The sequence below is a fragment of the Monodon monoceros genome, unplaced genomic scaffold (assembly GCF_005190385.1).
Source record: "Monodon monoceros isolate NGI ecotype Baffin Bay Population unplaced genomic scaffold, NGI_Narwhal_1 Super_Scaffold_15, whole genome shotgun sequence".
Taxonomy (NCBI): domain Eukaryota; kingdom Metazoa; phylum Chordata; class Mammalia; order Artiodactyla; family Monodontidae; genus Monodon; species Monodon monoceros.
The window spans coordinates 18,027,655-18,052,196 of NW_021703771.1; the positions used below are offsets into that span (position 1 = coordinate 18,027,655).

General features: G+C 39.2%; 1 protein-coding gene across 1 annotated transcript in view; it reads left to right on the top strand.

The window, feature by feature from the left end:
- Nucleotides 1–23,277, top strand: part of LOC114896293 (cytochrome b5 reductase 4) — a 342,009-nt gene extending 318,732 nt beyond the window's left edge. Inside the window, 6 exon segments of the mRNA XM_029224266.1 lie at nt 8,496–8,636; nt 10,243–10,328; nt 10,545–10,611; nt 13,657–13,807; nt 14,109–14,195; nt 23,115–23,277. Coding sequence (XP_029080099.1) covers nt 8,496–8,636; nt 10,243–10,328; nt 10,545–10,611; nt 13,657–13,807; nt 14,109–14,195; nt 23,115–23,277 — 695 coding nt within the window.
- Nucleotides 23,278–24,542: the final 1,265 nt, after the last annotated feature.

Below are 24,542 nucleotides of genomic sequence, written 5' to 3' on the forward strand. Positions count from 1 at the left end.
AATGGAGGCTTTCTGTGGAGCCTGTGATTCTGCAGGCAAGTTGTTCGCTGCCACAGTGAACCACAACTCTTGTTGCAGGGGTAGAAAGAACCGCCCTCACCCCTCCCCTCCCATTCCTTGCCTGCGCATCCATGTTTCTTTGCTGCCTAAAACAAGCATTCAGAATTACTGGAAAAGAAGAAAATATTGTAGATAGCAAATAGAAACTTCATTGTGCTTTGTTCTCTTAAATTGTCTGCTCAGCCCAGCAGGTGTAAAGTTGTTGCTTGCACAGTAACTATAAGATGTTTTGGCATTTTGCTGTCTTCTTCTTATTTCTAGCGGAATGGCCTGAATATGAAGAAACACAGACTAGATGGGGCAGGCTGTAAATGAGTAAGAAATTATTTACTATAATAAAAAGTTGAATAGAAGAAGTTTAAAAACTTAGAATTCAGGCAGTTCAGGCACTTCAGTGTATAATGTTGGCTGAATTATTAGTTATGGAACTGAGGAAAAGTGATAAGCACTGAAATGTTCAAATCTAGTGACAACCTTGCTAAATGATGTGGACCCCATTGTCTAAGGGCCCCATTGAATCTAGTCTTGGAGAAAGAGCTTCCTTTCTCCTAACTTAATGCTAATATTTAAGTCTATAAAATCCTCACTTTGAAAGAAGGATTCAGCTCACATCAGTCTAGGTGAGGTAGTAAAATACCTGAATACACTTTAGGTATATATATATATATTTTTAATAATTTTTATGTCTTTTTTAATAAATTTATTTATTTAATTTATTTATTTTTGGCTGTGTTGGGTTTTCGTTGCTGCGTGCAGGCTTTCTCTAGTTGCGGTGAGCGGGGGTCACTCTTCGTTGAGGTGCACAGGCTTCTCATTTCGGTGGCTTCTCTTGTTGCGGAGCATGGGCTCTAGGCACGCGGGCTTCAGTAGTTGTGGCACGCGGGCTCAGTAGTTGTGGCGCACGGGCTTAGTTGCTCCACGGCATGTGGGATCTTCCCACACCAAGGGTCAAACCCGTGTCCCCTTCATTGGCAGGCGGATTACTAACCACTGTGCCAGCAGGGAAGCCCACTTTAGGTATATTTTTAACAGTAATAGTTAAAACAGAAAGGAATCTATGCTTTATTGTCAATTTACTAATACTGCTTCATTAGATTTTACCCCAGTATATGGAAAAATGTGTGCTCATACACGTTTATCATCCTAGTGTTTGAAGCTGTGTTATGAACGTATTCTTATTCATATATTCAAGAGTGGTTTGGGTGAGGATGATAAAACTATACTACTAGAGGTTCAGTGGAAGTCTTACCAGAGTTAGTGAAAAGGCTGAATAATTTTTAAAAACAGCAAAATAAATGCAATTATATAATACTTTTAAAAGTATATAATAACTAAAACTTTGTTGTTTCTTCAGCATAGGAAGGTATTCTAGTGACTTCATGGGTTTGAGTTATTTTATCCATAGTCAAAAATGTTAGATATTTGTACAGTTCTTGAAAATAGTTTGTTCTCAAGTGTTCTGCAGACCTCTGCTCTACCAGCTGAGCTATGGAAGGCTCCGCTTGTTCTCAGGGGTTCTGAACATCATCCCTGCACACAAGTTCATTGCTCATCAAGGTCACTGTCTCGGCAGAAACAGACAGCCAGCAAGGCTAAATCAGGCTGACCCCTGCTGTATGAACTGTGACAGATTCTGTAAAGGAAAAACTCAGATTTTTCTTTCCTGTGTAGGAAAAAAACTCACTTCCTCCCTACTGTCTTTCTCTCCTATGTGTCTCCTTTACTGTTCACACAGAACACTTCACTTCTGACACTTCTGGTCCCAAATACATGGAGATTTTCCTCCACAACAAGCAGTTCTTTGCAGGACCAGCTGGTGTCTTACAAGTTAACTCATTTCTGACACTGTCTACCTGGAGACACCATCGGATCCCACAGGTTAAGGGCTCAGTCCCACATGATCCCTCCCCCCGTCCCCCAACACACACACACTGCAGATGCCAGTGGCAATCCCAGGTTACCATCTGTCCTTCTGACCAACTGGCTATAGATGGGAGGTTCCAAAGACCCCTTCCCTGGGCTTGATTAATTTGCTAGAGTAGATCACATATGATAAAGGATACAGATGAATATGCAGATGGAAGAGATGCAGAAGGTGAGAGAAGGTCTGGGAGGGTCCTGAGCACAGGAACGTCTGTCCGTGGGGAGTTGAGGTCTGTCACCCTCCCAGTGTTGATGTGTTTGCCCACCTGGAAGCTCTTTAAATCCCCTGCTATTGGGATTTTATGGAGGTTCCTCACGTAGGCATGATCAGTTATTAACTTCAGTTCCAGCCCCTCTCCCCTCTCCAGAGGGTGGGACGTGGGGCTGGAAATTCCAAACTTCTATCATAGCTGAGTCTTTCTGGTGACCGGTGCTCATCCAGGAGCCCACACAGAGTCACCTCATGGGAACAAAAATGTTCCTGGTTCTCTTACTACGTAGGAATTTACAAGGGTATTAGGAATCCCGTGTTAGAGATGAGGGTCAAAGACAAATACAGTGGTTTCTCCCTTATTTGTGGTGTTGCTTTCTGAGGTTGCACTTACCGCAGTCAATCATGGTCCAGAAATATTAAATGAAAAATTCCAGAAATAAACAATTCATAAGTTTTAAATTGTGCACCGTTCTAAGTAGTGTGATGAAATCTCAAGGCGTCCCGCTGGGGACGTGAATCATCCCTTTGCCCAGCGCATCCCATCCGTTAGTCACTTGGTAACCTTCTGGGTTATCAGATCAGCTCTCGCAGGATCACAGTGCTTGTGTTCAGGTCACCTTTATTTTACTTAGTCATGGCCCCAAAGCACAAGGGAAGTGATGCTGGCAATTCCAGTATGCCAAAGAGAAGCCATAAAGTGCTTCCTTTAAGTGAAAGGGTGAAAGTTCTTGTCTTAACATGGAAAGGAAAAAAAAAATCAAAATATGAGGTTGCTAAGATCTACCATGAGAACAAATCTTCTCTGTGAAATTGTGAAGAAGGAAAAAGGAATCCGTGCTAGTTTTGCTGTTGTACTTTAAACTGCAAAAGTTACTGCCACAGTTCATGATAAGTACCTAGTTAAGGTGAAAACGGCATTAAGTTTGTACAGTAAGATATTTTGAGGGAGACAGACCACATTCACATAACTTTTATTATGGCATATTGTTATAATTGTTCTATTTTATTATCAGTTATTGTTGTTAATCTCTTACTGTGCCTAATTTATAAATTACAACTGTATAATATGTACATATATATAGGAAAAACCCAGAAGTTTCAGGCGTCCACTGGGGGCCTTGGGATGTATCCCCCATGGATAAGGGGGGACTACTGTGTAAAAGACAAGAGATGCTCCTACTGTTCTTATCACTTAGGATATTATAAGAGTTTTAGGAACTCCGTGCCAGGAACCGGGAGCAGAGGCCAATATATAGATTTTCTCTTATCTCACAGCCCAGCCCCTGGTCTCTAGCTGTGAACCATTTATATCAAATGATACACAGCTAAGAAGAAACCGGCGCTTTACTAGAATCTCATTCAGTCATTAATAACTCTCCAGTCCATCACCACATCATAGGAAAAATGTCTCGCAGGGCAAGGCCCCTCAAGTGTGCAGGCTTTCTATTCAACCTTAATAGGTTCCAGAAACCAGAGTGGTCTCAGCAACATATGGCTTCACCCTTTCAGGCATCTGATAAAATTGAGTTAAGAGACAATATCATGTCTTGCTCTGAGCCTCTTCCAAGGTGTTAATGTAATATTGGATTTCCCTCCTTACATAACCCAGATTCTAAATGGAATGTCTATTGAATTGAATGGCTGTAGGTTGTGGGGTTTTCTGCGTGGACATATCTAGGTATATATATCAATGTATTTTTAAGTATTGTAGATGTTAGTATTGATGTTTGGGCTTATTTATTTTCCATTGGAGCATTTTTTAAGTGTGTAGTTCCACTAACTGCTTTCCCTCTGTTGGTTCAAGAAGATCTTAGAGGAAGACATGAGTAGAGGTAGATTGCAAATTAGGAAGTAAGTAAATCATACAGGTTTCCCCACTATACAAAAGTAGAGCCTTCCTATGGAATCTTTCATAAGTGGAAATGTTGTAAATGGAAGAAGCAGTTACCCTAGGACACATCTAGCTCACGGATGCACAAGGTAAACTGAGACAAAGTGCAGATGCTCACGGGCACAGTTCAAAGTTATGGCGGCTTGATGCCGAGATGCTCAGTGTAGTTCCCGGGGAAGGAGCTTGGGGTGCTACTCTCTCTGCTCGGGGTGCACGCTGCCTCCGTAACAGCTCACTGCAAAACAAATGCTGAATGCTATTTTCCCTTTTCACCTTTTTTCATAAAAGTGAAAATCGTCTTTGGATTTCTTTCAGTTAGGAAAAACAGGTACTAACATTGATTTTTCATAAAAGATAAGTGGCGTAAAGGGAAATTTTGAAAAGCGGGGGACACCTGTATTTAGGTAATTGAAAGTAGTAAAGAGTGCTAAGAAAACCTGTGGTTGATCAGAACGGAAGGAATTGGGGATGTTGAAGAAGAGATGTACCTGGGAGGGATGGTGACTTGCTAAACTGATTCCTTAATTTGGACATTAAATAGTTAGTAGGGAGTTGTAAAGGGTGGAGGGATAATCTATAAATATTTATGCTTGAACTGATGTGGTCGAAATAAGGAGGAAGAAGCTAAAGAACAATGTACTGTTCTAGAACGATGATTCTCAAACTTTTTGAACAAGGCCTATGAGTTGGGGCGAGAAACTCTCATAACTTGTTGCCCCATCCACATCTTCTCAAGCAACTCAGTGATCTTGGGCAAGCCGTTTAACTTCTGTAAGCCCCTGCTTCCAGCAGGGAAAATGAGAGTGGATAGGTGCTTTAAAAGTGTACTAGGGGGAATTCCAGTGGTTAGGACTCTGCAGTTCCACTGCAGTGGGCACAGGTTCCATCCCTGGTGTGGGAACTGAGGTCCCGTATGCCGTGTAGCATGGCCAGAAAAATAGAAAGTGTACTAGGAGCAGGAAGGAGCTGAAGGACAGGTTGAAGGCAGTATGGACTCCCAGTCCAGTGCTCTCTTTCACGTCTCTCTCCCACTGAGCTTTGTCTTTATTTTAGCCTGTGAAAGTCTACTCTTTAGAAGGAAAGCTATAGTTTCTTTTCAACAAGAAGAAAAAAGGATACCCAAATTATCATATCATCCTCAGCATTTCAGTGTTATGCTGAATGTCTCAATATTATATGTATGTTATTAAAAGAAGTTAATGTGGGATTAACAGATACACACTACTGTACATAAAATAGGTAAACAACAAGGACCTCTACTGTATAGCATAGGGAAATATATTCAATATCTTGTAATAACCTATAATGGAAAAGAACCTGAAAAAGAATGTGTGTTTTGTGTGTGTGTGTGTGTGTGTGTGTGTGTGTGTATGTATATATGTATATATATATATATATATATATATATATATATAACTGAATCACTTTGCTGTACACCTGAAACATTGAAGATCAACTATACTTCAATAAAAAAATAAAGATGAAAAAAAAGAAGTGAGGTTCCTGGGCAGACAGTTTTCTGTCTTATGTTTTTCTTTCACCATCTCATATTTATTTTCAGTTTCTCATTTTCTTGTATAATTATGCTTATAAAACCAAAAACCTGACACTTCAATACAGGCATTATCCAGACTGAAGTCGTCAGTGCATCTGCTTTATACTCCTTTTCCCCCATTTTTCAGGTCCATGCCTGTGATACTTCTCTCCTTAGTGCAACTGAAAGACGAAAACATTCTTAAATTTTTCTTAAGACTTTTAGAACCTATTGTTAGCACGGCCTTGTGAAATTATGGCAGTTTTATTATTTTATCGGTAAGATGTTGAAATTATCTCAGTGGTGTTAAATAGCAGGAATACTGTGTTAATTCTCTATCAAGGAAAGCCAGTCAATCACTGGAACCCAGAGTTTCCTTGTGTTTTAAGTATAGTCAAAGAGGTGCATGGAATCTAAGACAAAAAATTGTCATGAAGAACCTAGGGGTAAGACGGAAATAAAGACACAGACCTACTAGAGAATGGACTTGAGGATATGGGGAGGGGGAAGGGGAAGCTGTGACAAAGTGAGAGAGTGGCATGGACATATCTACCAAACGTAAAATAGATAGCTAGTGGGAAGCAGCCGCATAGCACAGGGAGATCAGCTCGGTGCTTTGTGACCACATGGAGGGGTGGGATAGGGAGGGTGGGAGGGAGGGAGACGCAAGAGGGAGGAGATATGGGAACATATGTACATGTATAACTGATTCACTTTGTTATAAAGCAGAAACTAACACACCATTGTAAAGCAATTATACTCCAATAAAGATGTAAAAAATAAAAAAGAGGTGTATACTTACTCTAGCAAATCCTTTCTGGTAAAGGCTAGAGGTGAAATTGTCAGGAGGGGCACCTGCCCTGGACTCCGTGCTTGGAGGAAAACACAAGGGCTCTCCTCCAGCTGCATGGCTCTCACAGGATGAGGAGTGTGCAAGGTGAAGAATTATCCACGTGGAGTTCAGGCGCTTTCCTTCACCACTGCCCTCCAGGTATCTGGAACCCCAGAATTCCCTGCCCAAATGGCCCCAAATCCGCTTCTATCCAGGAAGTGGCCAAGGCTGTTTATGGAGAGAGCATGTAGATGAGCCTTAACATAAGGGCTGGTGCGCCCACACCTGCACAAGGCTCCACTCAGGGTCAGACAGTGGGGCTGAGGAGAGGGGTGTCAGACCATAGGCAGTCAAGGGGGTGCTGCTGTCACCCCTCCGCCATCTTCCTGTGTAGAACTCTGAGGAGTTGAAGAATCCTGAATTCGAACCTAGCCTTCTAGGACATTATGAAAGTATATTTCAAGGTACAGCATAGAACATATTTTATTTAGCAGTTGTTATTTGTCTGATTTATAACTTTCACGTATTTAGACATATAGATGGGGGTCTCATATTGTATTACCACTCTGGGTCCCAGGAAGGTCTAAAGGAAGGGATAAAGAGGTCATTTGAACCTTCATTTCTTCTTGGGGGTGAGCCTAGGTCCTCTGATCCTTCATCGGTCCAGTACTGGATTAGGCCTTCCGGGATAACTCTGGGGCGGTACCCTTAGCTGTAATCCGGTCTAAGCTTTGCCCTGGCAACGATGCACTCTTAAGTTTATGTGCATACCAAGCTACCATGGTGACAGATGGAAAGATTTAGTGACCAGGGTCTTTGGGAGCAAAAGCGACAAGGAAGAAGAGAATTGGATGAAACTGTGGCCAAAATGATTTCTTAGGATTCTAAGTGAATTTTAGTTTTCCACTAACCATTGATTATTCGATGTAGGACCTTCACATCCTGAGGTCTGGAGTAAATCTTTCTGCACCTACTTAAATATTTTTAGGTTAAAACAAAGAGCATAATTAGGATAATAGGATGCTTTATTAGGATTAATTCCTGACATCTCTGTAAATGCTATTTTATAAAGAGAGGAAATTATGAAACAAAGTCTACTCTGGCATGCTGTTTACATCTGAAAGAAAATTTACAAGTGAAAATATTCATGCTTTCAGAACTTCTGTAACAAGATCTTCCAATCCAAGTGGTATTATTTTGCTCTGTATACAAATAATATTTCCTGAGCTTAGGGTATTAATTTCAAATATTTCCCATATTTATAGAAATACTTGATTCCTTTTGTTTATTTGTATTTTAGTACCACAGACTTGGCATCTTCAGTTTTTCACTTAAATTAATTTTCCAGATAATCAGAACTTACACCCTTAAACCTAAGTTTATTTTTTGTTTTAATCATATTTTGACCATTGAAATGTTCTATAATTCATATATATATGAATTTTGTTTGTTTATATATAATACACATATACAGAGACACAAGAATGTATATTTTTCCTGCCTTTATCAAAGAAATATTTCTAAGTTATTGAATAGTGCTGGTATTGTTAAACCTTAAATATTTGAGTTTCAGGACTTTTCCATTCTGTAAGAAAAGAATTTAGAATGAGCTTTGTTGATTATCAAATATCTTTCACATCTACAATTTAATTATATAGCTGTTATAGGCTTAAAGGATGGAATTACTTTAAAAAGTAAATTTAAGAATAAATAAACTAGACTTTAATTTCTTAGACTATAATGGTTTTAACATGCTATAACAACAGACATGAGAAAATAGCACTCATTTTATAGAGCTTATTTTTCAAATTACAGAAGTACTTACAGGTTTTAGAAAATGGATATCACAGGAAACAAAATGGAAAAAACTAACACTATAAGATTTTCAAAATACTGATGAATTTTTAAAATGTCATAGGCCTGTTAGTGAAACTCAAGCTCACTAAAGAGCAAACGCTGAGCCTGTGTTTTTGCATGGTAGGTCTGAGAGTACTTCTTATTTAATTTATTCCTCACTAAGAGAAAATGAATCACTTTCTAGGTTTGTACTACAGAAAGTGCCAGTTAATTTCCAAGGAAGATGTGACTCATGATACGAAGCTTTTCTGCTTGATGCTGCCACCAAGCACACATCTTCAGGTGCCAGCTGGGCTACATGTTTACTTCAAGCTAACTATTACAGGTAAGGCAAGCAGAGGCTTTGCAGAAACATTTTCTTCTTTTATAAGCAGTTCGGAATCAGTACTAATCTCTCGAGGAAGTGCCCATTTAGGTTATAAATAAAATGTTTCTGGGCAGCTAGACTTAGTGATAGCCAGATTCTAGGTTTGTGGAAGCAGTGATCCTACATGTGGGAACTATAGCTGTGCTGCATCATTGTATGAACAAAGAAATTATCACTAGTCACAGAGGTAGTGCCACCAGCATTGTAATTTATTACTAACAAAGCCTTAAAGGAAAGAGGTGAGGGAGCACACAGATGGTCTTCTGTGAAGACAGCTGCCAGAAACACACACTAACGTCTCTTATTTAGCCACTTACGGGTCTGTCATTTATGAAGTTGAATTTATAAAACTGAAAATGAGTGGATGATTATAAATGATTTCCTTGCATGTGCCGCTAGTATAAGAAGCTCTGTAAACATACTCCTTACTGTGTAAATTCTTTTTCCCTCATTTTCATCCTGAAATTACCTCATTTACTTGTTTTAAATACCTTTCTTACCGATGTCTAATATCTTAGTCTTTTGAAACTGCAGAAGATAACACTCCTAGCCTTTCCAGCAATCAGCCTCAGAGACTACCAGCCAGGATTTGGTGACTATGGTTTATTATGATGGCACTGTTCAGTTTTTCTCTTCATCATCACTAATGCCAAGTTATCATTCAATAGCTGGTATCTTCCCCAGTGTGGTTATTGTCAATGTATTATAATTTACACATAGATTAATTTTTGTATATGTGATGGAACCATTTATAAAATTTTGGTCTTTCAAATATGTGATGACTCCTCTTTCTTTGGAATTTGGCTAGCTAAAATATGACTTCTTATTAATTTTACCCTGTTTTTTATTATTATATTCTTAGAAGTAGTTGGATTAACATTCTTTTCAGTTACCAAAGTAATATATAAAATATTAAATTGTTAAAGCATTTCAAAATATATAAAGTAAAAAGTGAAATTCTTCCCTTCCTGGAGCTCAAATGATCCCACTGGCCATCAGAATCCCTTGTTAAAAATTTGGTGTATGGGGACTTCCCTGGTGGTCCAGTGGTTAAGACTGCATGCTTCCACTTCAGGGGGCACGGGTTTGATCCCTGATCGGAGAACTAAGATCCCGCATGCCGTGTGGTGAGGCCAAAAATAAATAAAATAAAATAAAATAAAATCTTTTAAAAAATTGGTGTATAATTTAAATTATTATGTAAGTACCTTCTCGCATCTCTGTGTACACTTTTAATGACATTTTTGTTGTGGCCTATTACAAAGCTTACATGCTGATGGTGTAGATGGTTGCCTAAGTTTATTAACATAAAACCCCATCACCTTATGCCACGCTTAATAAAAACAGATTATTTATATTATGGGTAGATTACTGATTTGTTAAAATTATCTCAGCACACATAGGTTTAGGGTATATATACATGTACTACATACATATAGAACATAGAATTAAGTTCACATTAAGTGTACAGTTTTAAATATATACTGATAGCATCATAAAATTTGTATGCTTCATCTTCATTTAGATTTTTAGATTTGAATTTCTTTGTTGTGACTTTTTCCAGGTACTGAAATTGTGAAGCCATATACACCTGTATCTGATTCCTTATTCTCAGAGTTCAAGGAACCAGTTCTTCCCAACAATAAATACATCTACTTTTTTTTTTTTCTGCAGTATGCGGGCCTCTCACTGTTGTGGCCTCTCCCGTTGTGGAGCACAGGCTCCAGACGCGCAGGCTCAGCGGCCATGGCTCATGGGCCCAGCCGCTCCGCGGCATGTGGCATCCTCCCGGACCGGGGCACGAACCCGCATCCCCTGCATCGGCAGGCGGACCCTCAACCACTGTGCCACCAGGGAAACCCATACATCTACTTTTTGATCAAAATCTCCTCTGCTGGGGGCTTCACACTAGAGCTTGATCATCTTCAGATTGGTTAGTATATATTTTTTTAACCTAGATTGTGTTCTGGATTGGATCACATGTTCCACTTTCTTTTAGTTATTTCCCTGTGGGAGTCTGTCAAATATCTTAAACTCATCATGTCTGCAACCAAAGTCGTGTTCTCTTAGTCCAACCAACCTATCCTTGCTTCCACATTCCTCATCTGTTATTTGCATCATCACTGTTCATCCTTGACCCAATCTGGAGACTCGAGTCATCCCTGCGTCTTCCCATTTTCTCCCTCCCAATCCAGTCAGTCACTAAGTTTTATTGTCTACCTCTCAGTGACTTTTTAATCTTTCTTTTCTATCCCTTCTGTCACCTTCTTAGATCAAGCCTTCATCATTTCTCTCTTAATCTGTAATTGGTCTCTCTCAGTTGCCTCTAACTGGTATCTTTCTATTAAACTGCATTTTCCAGTTCTTTTTCCATACTGCCTTGATGATAGATTTAATCATGTTGCTCTGCAGCTTTGACGCCTTGGATGGGTCTCCATTACCTGAGTAGCACAAGTATTTTGTATGGTGAGAGGTGAAGCTGGAAAAAGCATCCAAGTCTTTGCAGGTCGCGAAGAGGACTTAATCAGTTAGTGCAGAAGTTTGTCATCCTCATTCTTAGGTGCTTGAGCTTTTTAGAATGCCTCTCTCTACCTGTCAAGTACATTTTTAAAAATATTTTTTAAAAATATCACTTACTTTATGAAGCCTCCCCCCTCTTCTGAACCCCTCGATAACTAACACTTTGTTCATTGATCTAGGATAAGAATAAATAATATTCCTTCTGTACAGGACTTTGAGTTTAAGGATAGATATGTCTTATTTTTGTATTTTCCATACCCAGCAGGTCAGTTAGCGCATAACAGGCTCTCAATAAAAGTACTTTGAAAGAATTAATAAAGGAACTATAAGGAAATCTACTAATATTTAGAGACCGCCCCCCTTCCTGTTTCTACTCCTTTTTCTGTGTCTTCAACTTTTCACTGCCTTTTGCCTAACAATAAAAGAGCTCTTCCCCTTTTAAGACAGTATTAGCAGTAATATCGAGTGAAGTAGATCACGAAAATTTGGAAATAGAGAAAATTTGCTGCTCTCTGAAAGTTAAGCTCAGCAGTCCACATATAATAGATGTGATGAGTCACCTTTGGTTACATAAATCAAAATATTGAACATAAATGTGAACCTAAAGAATTTTGGAATACCTACAGATCTAGTGAAGGTGATATCACCTTGTGAAGGACTGACAACATGATTGTAATATAGCAGCTGGAAACTTAACTGATGGTATTATAACCTATCCATAGAGATTGTGTAGCAGAGAGCAGGGTGGAGAGTCAGCATAGAGCATGGTAAAGGAAAGCCAAAATAGCAAGATCAGTGTTTTTTCAACTTCATCTAGGGAAACTAGTCATGACACAGATACTGGTGCCACCTAGAGGGTTGTACACTGGCATGGCAGTGGTAACTCATGAAGTCTCAATATGGCCTATGTGAGCTACCCTATAAAATTATCCACTTCTTTGTTTCAATTCCATGTTCATCAAGCAAATTTTAAACGATGATTTTGCCCTTCCAAATGTTCCAAATGTTTGGTCTTCCAATACTGGGAATGAGATGCCCTGGTTTGGTCTTCCAATCCTGGGAATGAGATGCCCTGGATGGGGCATGTAATGCTCAGGTCACTAGATGCAGGTAGTCAGGCTGAAAATCCATTGCCATTCTGGCATGTGTGCTTTAATCTCTTGTGAACTTCATTAGCAATCAAGTCTTTGCCTGAGTCTAATCAATTTTTTGACATTGGAAGGACTGGACTGTGGACAAAAGTTATCAAGTTAATATCATTCTGTGAGGCTGCTTTAGTAAACAACCAGCTGACTTCTTCCTGAGGATGTTCTGATCTTATGGTCCCTTTCAAAGTATAACAAGGAGCTTCTGTTACTTTCTAATGTTTAACTCATCCATTACTACAACATTCTTACTGTCCTGCCATGGACAAAAAAGGGAAAAATTATGAGCATCCAAACATTTAAAAATAAACCAGAGCATTTGAAATTGTTTTAAAAATATGGTCAGCTTTATTTTGTATTTTTAAAGTTACATTGAAAATTTCTGAAATGTCCTAAAGACAGTTCTCTTATATGAGTGGTACATAGCGATTATATCAATTGCATAGCAGAAATGGGTTTATTCAACTGTTTTGATTGAAAATTTGGAAGTAGCATGCCCCAAGTACGGTTTCTGATCGTGCTTTGTCTTTATGGGAATTAAATGCAGAACAGCTCTTGTTTTAATTGATAGGTATTTTCAGAGATTTGATGGAGGCAAAGTTAGCACATTTACTAACAACATAAGATATCAGAATACATTTCTATTTCAATTTTCTCTCCTACTACGCTTATTACTGTGGTTAAGAATCAGTATGTAGGGCTTCCCTGGTGGCGCAGTGGTTGGGAGTTCGCCTGCCAGTGCAGAGGACATGGGTTCGTGCCCCGGTCCGCGAAGATCCCACATGCCACGGAGCGGCTGGGCTCGTGAGCCCTGGCTGCTGAGCCTGCGCGTCCGGAGCCTGGGCTCCACAGCGGGAGAGGTCACAACAGTGACAGGCCTGTGTACCGTAAAAAAAAAAAAAATCAGTACGTAAGTAGTGAATATGTATTTTTCCATTCTATACTGTGCAAGACAGGTATACTCGGACTCTGCTTTTGAAGTGCCTAGTTTTAGTTTAGCAATCAAGCCTTTATTGATAATTTGTAGTTAAATATTTGGCAGTGGTTTGTATGTTAGAGACTCCAGTTGATTTGGGAAAATAATATTGGGAAATGAGTATAATGAAATCTCATTATTAATTTGATTATAATGATAATTTGAGTATAATGACATACTTGGGAGCCTAATGAGTATTCTCAAAACCCCTTACATTCCTTAAAAACTGAGATGTAGTCTGATAATTAGCCAACTGTTTCTCCTCGTGTTCTTAATTCAGCTAGGTTAACGGTCTCAGTTTTTTTTTTCCTGATTTTATGTATATTTCATTGTTTAGGAGATTATGTTTCTGTAAGCAATCCCGAGGGCAATTTTAAAATATCCCAGTTCCGAGAATTGGAAGATCTCTTTTTATTGGCAGCAGGAACAGGCTTCACACCAATGGTTAAAGTACTGAGTTATGCTTTGACTAATATACCCAGTCTCAGGTATGTCATTTTGTCTTTAATTACTACCCCTTGTAAGACTGCTAGATTAGTAGAAGGTATTCTAAATCGATTAAATACTGAGTGGACCTCAACAGACATGTTATCCCTCAGTCGTCATTTCTCACTCTGCTTCCTCCACTCCAAGCTGTTTTATTTACTTGATTCCTTTATTTTTGATATTTTTGGTTACCTAATTGGCACTAAAAAGCATTCATGCTAGTTCAATTTTAGACTTTCCATTCATGCATATTTTAAATTCTATAATTGAAATAGTACTTTTTGAGTTGTTTTTTCTTTTAAGGAAAGTGAAGCTGATGTTCTTCAATAAAACAGAGGATGACATAATTTGGAGAAGCCAATTGGAGAAATTAGCATTTAAGGATAAAAGGTATAAAAGTGGTATTAGCTCTGTTTTTAAATATTCATACAGGTTTAGTCAGTTGATACCCTGCCTCCTTTGGTTGGAGTTTTTAACTGACCAGGAAACTCCTTCAAACAAAAATAATCACTAATTCTTTAAAAAAAAAAAAAAACTAAATGTAAGTAATGTTAAGTAATGTTAGTATACCTCCCCCAAAGAAACAGTTTGATAAGGTCAATGTGACATCAAATATGTATCAATAAAATAAATACTGGGCTTTATGTTTATGTTATATTATTTATACTGAGTTAGGTTTCATTAAAAATGATCCAGTGTAGCCAATTTGGTAATTCAAGATTTTCTTGTTATAATGGGAACAGATCAAATAAATCTGGTGAGATAGGTTAAGCAAAAATAAACATGTTTTTTTACTACAGGATTTCTTAGAGCCTTTACTATGCCAATGTCCATTGTGACTTTCCAAGAAGGGGATTCATTCTGCATTGTTTAGCAAGATTCTCTTCATTTTTGTTCATTTACATTAACACGTATTAAATATCATTAGTGGTCCTCAGTACACACTTTGGGAAATGCTGGTATAGGTAATAGAAAAAAGTCTGAGTCAGGCTGAATTCAGTGGTAAAATGAGGCAGGAAGGACAGCAAGGTGGCAATTTGTTTCATTGAAAAAAGAGCCCTAGCACAGTCCAAGGAAGTGAGATAATTTAACCACACATACACCCCATCTCCCCTAAAGAGGTATGAAAGCAGTTGGAAATTCAAAACAAAATTTTCAGAAGAAGAATGAATTGGACAAGTCATATTTCTGAAGCATTTTTGTAATCATTAAAAACTATTTCTAAGAATTGCAGAACTTCATAAGTCATACAAAATATCTGACGTAAGTATTTATGTTTATGACAGTATGGTAGAGATAAAGTTCTAGACATTTTAAAAGTTAAAGACCTCAGAAATCCAGCTGTCCCAGGGGCTCCAGGTTCTTCTGATTATTTTCTGAACATCCTCACTAAGGTGATGCTGTGGTTCCTTCTAGTCTTTTCCTCTCTGTTGTCTCCCAACCTCTCCCTCTTTCTCTTTTAGTAAATAATTTGCACAAATGAAGGACGACTTGAATTTAATTATCAAAGTGTTTTCTTACAAACTTAAAACATAAACCTAAGAATATGTACTATACTTAAGTAGTTGCATGGCAATTTAGAGCATAATTTAAAGAAATACAAATCCCTGGGTTTTTCAAGTGTCTTTTTCACTAATTTTCAAAGTGGAAAATCGGAAGCAGCATTTATCAAAAAGCCTAAAGACCTAAATTCTGGTTTTCAGTCTACCCTTTACTAGCTTGAAACTGTATTCAAAAATTACGTAGCTCTGTGGGCCTGTCCCTTTATTTTCAAAATAGAATAATGACATCTTTCCTATTTACTTCATAAGCCTGTTGTGAGGACTAGAGAAGATAGTGTAAATGCTTAAAAATTGTGAAGCCCTGGCTTAGATATTTGGGTTGCTGTTATGAAGGACCTCTGTATACATGTGTTCTTTTGACTGTTTGAGCTCCTGTTTCCTAAACAAGCATTTAAAAGACTTTAAGCAGACATAGCTACACTTTTTTAGCTAGGTTTTTTTAAAAAACGTATTTCTGACAGTTTTGGGACATGGTATTCTTCAAGATAGTTTGCTTGTACAAGAAAAATTCATTTACTATTATTTCAGCAAACAGACATTGTACTCTTAGTCTATCCATTGATGTTAAACTTGACATAAGAAGTAACGTGTATATGTATAACTGAATCACTTTGTTTTACACCTGAAACTAACACAACGTTGTTAATCAACTATACTCCAATATAAAATAGAAAGTTAAAAAAAATTTTTTTAAAAAGAAAGAATTGGTAAAAAGGCACGTGTTGACAGCTTCTGAATATGAAGTGCCCTTTAACAACGTCCCCTGTGTGTTTTGTTTTGTCTTGCTTGGTCCACATAATTTGGGTTGCTGGAATTGCATAGGCTGCAGGACTGAGGATGAGGAAAGGCCCCTTCTTTTTCACTTCTGGATGACTGGCTCTAAGTGAGTGAGACGCTCCAGTGCGCTGGGAGGAGTGAGTGTTTTGCCTCTGGCCTGCCTTTATCCTCTCTCTTCTGCTCGCTCGCGCTCTCCCTGCTCTCACCTGCCTGCTCCCGCTACTGTGCGCTCTCTGCTCCCTCCCTTTCCTTCCACTTTCTGGAGGTACACTCTCCTTGCTGGGGGCCCTCTACTGGCACTGGCTTCCAGCGTCGGATAATCTGTGCCCCCCTGGAGACTCAGGGTCAGACCCTCCCTGGAAAACGCAAAGGCCTTGGGGTCAGACCCTCAGTGGGAAACACAGAGGCCTTGTGTATGTACATGGCTTTGGAACATTTTTCAGGAACCTTCCATATTCTCAGGTTTTATGCAGATAGAGGAGAAACCTAGCCTTAAAGGTTTACTGATGGCTCTCGGTAGTACTATTCATTCAGAGCATAATTGTTGAGTCCCATACATAGAAGGAAAGTGAAAGTTCAAATTTAATATAAGGTAGTTTTAATTTGTCACATCTGTCATTTAGTTAACATTTAAGGCTTAATTTTTTTAATCTGTTAAACCACCCTTTCCTACATCTTGACTCTCCTATGTCACTGCTCCTTTTAGTAACAAAGTTTCTGATGGCAGAATGTGAAACTTGAACACATCTCCTTGGTTAAATTATTATTGGATTGTGACTATTAAAAAAATAAGTTCTATAGTTAAAACAAATGAAATACCTTACTCTCTGTAGGATTAGGACACAGCTTTCCATTCAATCCTTTGGGGAACAAGGAGGGATAGGAAAAATGTATACTGAGACTGATGTATTATCTAATATTTTCATTTTCAGCAAGCATGCTGTGCTTGTCCTCAGAGTTTATCCAAATAACACAGTTGCCAAAGGAAATTCTTTGAAACATTGTTGTATGATGGAAACTTATTAACCTGTGACCTCGGGCAAGTCACTTGATCTGAGGGAGTTTCAGTTTTTCCATCTGTAGAACAGGGACATTGATATCTCCTGTCATAGGGTTGTTTGGGAGTGGGGGCCATGAGATAGCAGACGTGGGTGCCTCGCCCAGAATTAGCATATTTGTAACTTTCATTTACTCATCAATTTCCTGTGAGCGTCTCCCAAGTGCCTGTATGGGGGTATAACAGGGAACAGGATATTGTGTTGGCTTATCTTCTCATGCAATCCAGGGAATGGATCTCTTCATTTTCCCATGTTGCTAAACTTAACAGAATTGCCGAAAATAGGTAGAGCATTCGTACTCTTTTAGGATGTTTCTGTTTCAATTCACTTTTCATGTCATTAAGCTTAAAATTTCAACGGAAAAAAAAAGTTAGCTTGCCTGAATTTTATCCAAATATTTTATTACACTTGACTGTTAACTCCAGTAGAAGGTAAATATGTACAGCAGCAGGTGTAGCTAATTACTATGTAAACGGAAATCCAAATTAAATTTCACTTATCTCTGTCTCGACTACTGAGCAGTGTTATGAGACCTGGTTGACTCAGTCTTACACGCTGGTACTCCCCCCTCCCCCAGTAGAATGCGCCTGCTCTGAGTTCTCTGCTTTTGCAGAATTCTTTTTGAGCTGCAGGACAGTTTGACAGTGAGATTGACTTCTGGATGGCATTTTGTAATATATAAATAGAATAAGTATTTTCCTTCCCTTTCAAAGCAGTCATGTTTGAAGATAATAACCTTATTTTAGTAAAGTTAGTAGCATATTGTTTTCTATAAATAGTAGAATTTGATGATTTGATGATTTTCCCCCGTTTATAAAATTAATACATATTTGTATAGAAAAATATATAAGGGAAAAGATCACCCATAATCTTACCATCCAAGGAACAACATTATGGTTTGTATCTTTCCATTCTCCTTCTCTCTCTTTCTCTCCCTCTCTCTCTCACAGACACACACATACATACACACATGCACGCACTTATACACTTAAATGCACACATTATTTTTTTGTATTTTTAAATAATGTAGCCGTACAGACTATACTTTTTATAACTACATTTTTAGTGAATTGTGTGTATTCTATGTATAGAATACTTTCAGCCTGTGGCTCTCGACCTGGAGTGATTCTGTTTCTCCCCGCCCGACACCCTGACACCCTAGGGGACATTTATGTCTCAAAACGTTTTTGATCGTAACAACTGATGGAAGGGGTTCCCCGGCACCTAGTGGGTAAAGACTGTTAAGAGCCTACAAGAATGCTGTTAAGAGCCTCCAGTGCACAAGACAGCACAGGACAGCAAAGAATTGTCCTGCCCAAACTGCCAGTAGCGCTAGTTGGGAAAACTCACACTACACCATGATTTTTAATAGCTGCATTGTATTTGGCCATTGAGTTCATACCATAATTTGTTTAACCAACCCTCTACTGTTTGACATAGTGAGTACAAATTTTTCTGTACCTCTCTAACTATGCAGGATAAAGATTCACCAAAAGAATCACTAAGTCAAAGTGTACCAAGGCCTATTGATCCATTTTGACAATAGCCTCTCGAAGGTAAATGTTTTTCTATATTCTGCTGTCAGTTTGGGGACCAGCAATGTGTAAGTCCCATTTAAGACAGCAAAATCCAGTGATTCCAGAAGCACAAGTTAAACAAGGTGCTTGAACGCCTTTCTTTTCCCCCAGCCTGTGAGGCAACTCAGATATGTGGGCCCCTAATCTGGGCCCTATACCTCTGTTCCTCCCAGATGGTCCTCCAGGGTTGGTTTTTTTTATTGAAGTATAGTTGATTTACAATATTGTGTTAGTTTCAGATGAAAAGCAAATTGATTCAGATATGTATTTTTTAGATTATTTTCCATTATAGGTTATTACAAGGTATTGAATACAGTTCCCAATGTTTTTTGGGTTTTTTTTTTAATATATTTATGTTTTGGCTGCATTGGGTCTTCGTTGCTGCGTGTGACTTTTCTCTAGTTGTGGCGAGCAGAGGCAGCTCTTCATTGTGGTGCTTGGGCTTCTCATTGCAGTGGCTTCTCTTGTTGAGGAGCATGGGCTGTAGGCGCGTGGGCTTCGGTAGTTGCAGCACACAGGCTCAGTAGTTGCGGCACACAGGCCCTAGGGCACGTGGGCTTCAGCATTTGTGGTTCGCGGGCTCTACAGCGCAGGCTCAGTAGTTGTGGTGCATGGGCTTAGTTGCTCCGTGGCATGTGGGATCTTCCCGGACCAGGGATTGAACCCATGTCCCTGCATTGGCAGGCAGATTCTTAACCACTGCTCCATCAGGGAAGAGCCAGGGGTGTGTTTCTTGGAGTGTATTCCTTGAAATACTCATGTGTTCCCCCTAAAGGGCTCTATGATTAAATAAGTTTGAGAAATAATGTATACTATGTTATCTTCTTGAAGTTTAATATAAACTTAGCATATTCAAGGCTTTGAGAAATTCTAAACAAATCTATTTAACTTCTCTTAACCCAGTAGTCCCAAACTTATTTTCCAGGTTAGCCTTTTGTTTTCATGGGCGACCACTAACATTTGGAGGAGCACAAGTGTTTAATCAGATTCGTTTTGAGAAATATTTTTAACCCCTAGCTGTTTATTTTGTGAGCTGTTTTTCCCATGAGCAAATAGCAAGTTTTTCTGCAGATTCTAGTATTTTTCTTTAGCTAGAGAAACCAGGAAAAGCTGGGACCCCAAGTACTCTGAAATACTACTTTGTGGGCAGTGACAAGCCACTGAAGCTTTAGCAAAGAAGTTGTGAGATTGGACCTGGGTTTTTAGGAGAACTAGTATAACAAGGATATGCCAGATAGGTGAGGGTAAGCTTAGAGCAGCATCTTAGACAAGAGATAGAAGGGCCGGACCTGGAGTTGTGGCAGTAAAATTGGGAAGGCAGGGCTATGTATGTGTAAGAAATAGGAAGGAGTGGGTCTGGGAAGCTGATTGCCTGGAGGAGGAGGGAATACGTTGTTGAATGACTTCAGGCTCTGCGTATGGTTTAGACTGAATGCACACGTTTATATTTCAAGATTTTTTTTTATCTCAGGTCATTTATCAGCCTACTTTAAAGTAATGTTTTTTGGACAAGCTTGTTTACTTCCATTGACATTTAGACTTCGACATTCATCAGAAGCAGGCCTCTCTGTCTCTCTCTCTGTCTCTCTCTCTCATGTTGGTTTGCACTTTATGGATTCTCGAAATTTACTTTCAAGTAACCTTTTCAAAAGTCCCAGTCCTTTCTGGCACTTCTGAAATCATAGGGCAGAAAGGAGTTTCAGGACATTTGCCAGTGCGTCCCCTCATGCCTGAAGGCTATAAATGCTTCAGACAGTAAGTTGCCCTTCAGAAGAATTCAGAAGCAACCATCCACAGTAACCATCTGTATACTGATATGGTATAAGAAGTCCTTCATTCATGTATTCTTGAGTCTTACCTTGGGATTGCTCCTGCTCCAGTGAAAGCTCTTTTCCAGGGCTGTGAAGGAGAAGAGAAACAGGTTGTCAGCCTCCTTACAACCCCCTGAAAATTGCATTCATGCCACCCGGTCACGTTTTCCATCGAGAGACCCAAAGGTATACCCAGGGGATCAATATGTGAATAAATACAAAATACATGAGGAACTTATACCATTTATGTAAGGATCACAGTTATTTTTCACCCTTTAGTAGATGCCTGCAGAAAGCATGCCACTGATTATGCTTTTTTTTCTTTTTAAAGCATCTCACTAAAGGAAAATTAAGATTTTTATTCAGATGACAAAGGACGCCAGTATTGATTTATATATCTTAGCAGTTTTATTCCAGTGACAGACTGATTGGAAATAGAGGCAGAGGAGACTATCTTTTATTTGTAATTTAACAAGGCAGTTGCTATATTTTATTGCGTTGTCTATGTATAATTAGAAATGTCTTAAGATAGTGGTTCCACAGCTGATTTTGCGTCCCCTTTGATAATCTGATGAAACGTTATAGACCTTCTTCCCAGAAAAATGCCCTTACAAATTCACATACATTTTTATATGTAATTTCATAGATGCCAGCATATGGCTTTGTTCTTCTGAGTATAGTGTTTATTTTTAACCAATATGGCTTCTTGCTAAATAAATTCCTTTATTCATTCATCAAGTATTTTTTGCACACTTGCCTCAAGCCAGGCCTGGATACAGTATGAACAAGACAGGCCAGGACTCTGGCCTCATGGAGCAGCAAACAAACATCACATTCCAGAATTACGTAACGCTATCTTAATTATAAGTGCTGGGAAGGAAAAAATGCTAGCGAAAGATAGTATTTGGGGTACTGTTTTGTATAGGGTGGATTCCTATTGCTGCTAAAGTGAAATGGGAACCTTGAAGGCAAGAAATAAAACACATCTCTGTTGGGTTTTTAAATACAAAATCAGAATATTAGAATTGTAAGAGAGCATATAGTTTTCCCACCTTGTTCCACAGATGGACTTATAAGCCCTAGAGGTTGGGTCTGGTGAGAGCTGGGACGGGTTCTGTAGCCCCGGCTGGCGCCCTGAGCTGGTCTGTATGCTTGTGCTGGGCCGTCCGCTCTTGGGAGCGTTCACCCAGCTGCAGCCCAGCCAGGCAAGGACCACAGCTCCAGCCATGTCTTGCTTCTGTTCTGATGTTTGGCTCCCAGGGCCACCTCACAAGAGAAATTATTCGCTTCAGCGTTTTCTTAAGATTGAGATTAACATATTACTCAAGTGGAAAATGTAGAAACACATTCGATCTGATGCTACTGAAAATGATAAGAACTAATTGTGTTTGCAGAAATGTAGCAAAGGGAGCAGGGGAGCAGGTAGAGCTTAGAATTTTGAATTTGCTATGGCTGTTCATCAGCAGTTCACTTAACAGATTGCAGAGCTGTGGGAAGAAATGGTCTGTTGTTCCCTTGTGAGGCTTGGTTTGATGTGCTTCTTTCTGATCGTAATTCTGTACCCTTTTCTTTGAAATGTTTCACTCCATAGTGTTTGAGTGTCTCCTGTGTGATGGCCACTAGGGGTGCAGTGATAACCCAAGCAAACATGGTCCCTGCTCTCACGGAGTTTCTGGTCTAATGGGGAAGGTAGACATTACTAGAATAATCACCTTGGTGGCCACATATTTACAGCCTGATAGAAAGGCTATAAAGAAGAGGAAAAGGGAAACATTTCTACAACACATGTAATTATGAAAGGACTCCAGACTGGTGGGGCTTCCTGGAAATGATGCTTGAGCTAAGAAACTGAACAGTGGGGTGTGGTAGAAACATTACAGAAGGAGAAAGAGAACAGGCAGGGTGTGGCAGTGAAGGCTGAGAGAAGCAGAGCACAGAGTTAGGAGCTAGGATTGGGAAGAATTTGGACGTGGAGGGTGAGGCAGATCAATCCTGGGTTTCTGGTTTGTGCAACCAAACGGACTGTGGTGCCATTCACAGCAGTGACATCGGGTGTGGCACAGGGATACTGTAAGTCAAGGTTGAAGCCATGAAGACAGTAACAGTAAGAAGTCAGATAGGCCGTTGGTTATCGGGGTCAAGGACTCATTGGAGGTGTTTGAGTCAGATGAAAATGCACATGTCACTGGTTGTTGCTTTTTACTGTGCTTTATACAAGTGAATTATTAATAAAAATGTGGAGTTCTCTGAGATCCTTTGGAGCTCTCTTTCTAATGAGTGCAATAGAAAATGTCAAATTATTCTCTTATCTGTAGCAAAAGTTTATCTTTAGTAAATGTGGATTTACCTGTATGTTTTTGCAAAATGTTTGTTTACATTTTGTTCTAGTGCTTTTCTAGCAAGCGTGTCAACCTTCATATATTCATTTGTTCTCCAGGGGAGAAAAAGATGAGTTATTGAACTGGAAACATGTTCATAATATATTTAATGTAATAGATTTTTAAAAAGTGTTTCTTTTCTCCAGATTTGACCTTGAATTTGTTCTCTCAGCACCTACTTCTGAATGGAACGACAAACGGGGAAACATTTCACCAGCTCTGCTTTCTGAATTTTTGGAAAGAAGTTTAGACACATAGAAAGCCTCATCTGCATTTGTGGACCAATGCCATTTACAGAACAAGGAATGAAGTGAGTAGCAATGTGGTAGGAGAGAGAATCCCAGCACCGTGAAATTATGACCTCCTATAAACAGCAGTTGACGTGGCTCTCATTTCTTCCTATTCATATGAACCTGCACTTCAGTAGTATGTCACAGCGTAAGAAAATAATAACAAAGTGTTTAATCTGCATGCAGGTGAAGCGTCGGAGGCCCGGATTATGCACAGAGTTAGACGTGAACACAAAAGCCAGACACAGCCAGCTCTTGATGGCCTCTGGTAGTGTCTGGTAGTGTGGACGCTTTCACAAGATTGGTGCCAGATAGTTTTGCGGACACTAGATTCAACCTCCTCTTCCACCAAAGCTTCATAATATATCATAATTTTTAAAAAATATATCATAATAAGCAGTGTTCATCTCATTGTAGCTTTTGATCTTCCATCATTCTCTGCAACTGGGTGAGCATTAATCGATAACACAGTGAGAGAAAGCCAAACAGCAAGACAAAAACCAGGGACTAGAACATAAATAAGCCAAGACCAAGAGTTGAACTCCGCACAAAGAACAACCAGTGGTAGTGACCATCTTATTTAAAAATCACCTTGATCTTATTTAACTCTAAAATGACACTTTAAAATATTTGGTTAGATATAGCCACTGTTGGGTTTCTAGATGACTTTAAAATATGACTACCTTAAATGCCCTGCATTTCCTTGTTTGGTATATGACTGAACCTAACATTTGCTAAGTAATTTTCTCTCTTGCTATTTTATTTAATTTTAATTATGAAAAAGACAGGCGGTATGTCCGGAAAGGTAGGTTGGGTTCAGATAGTGAGAGGCTTGCCTGCCGCACCACGTTGGCCCTCGTAACTCCTGTGCCCTTTGTCTGAATGCGTGTGTCAGCTCTGGAAGCTGCCACTTTGGGTTGGAATCCCAGCTCCACCACTTAGGGTCATGCTACAATCATCAGCTAAGTGTCCTAGGGCCAAAACCTTCTAAGCTTTAGTGCACTCACCTATCCGAGGGAATAAATGATAATATTGATGTATGTGAAATGCTTAGCATAGTGACTACAAAGAGTATGAAGTAAATGTTTATTATATTCAGCAGCATTTTATTTTTTTTTCACCTCCTTTTTTTTTGGCCATGCCACATGGCTTGCAGGATCTTAGTTCCCCAACCAGGGGTCGAACCCATGCTCCCTGCAGTGGAAAAGTGGAGTCCTAACCACTGGACCGCCAGGGAAGTTCCCTTCAGCAGTATTTTAAACAGAGCTACTTTTAAGATTTGTC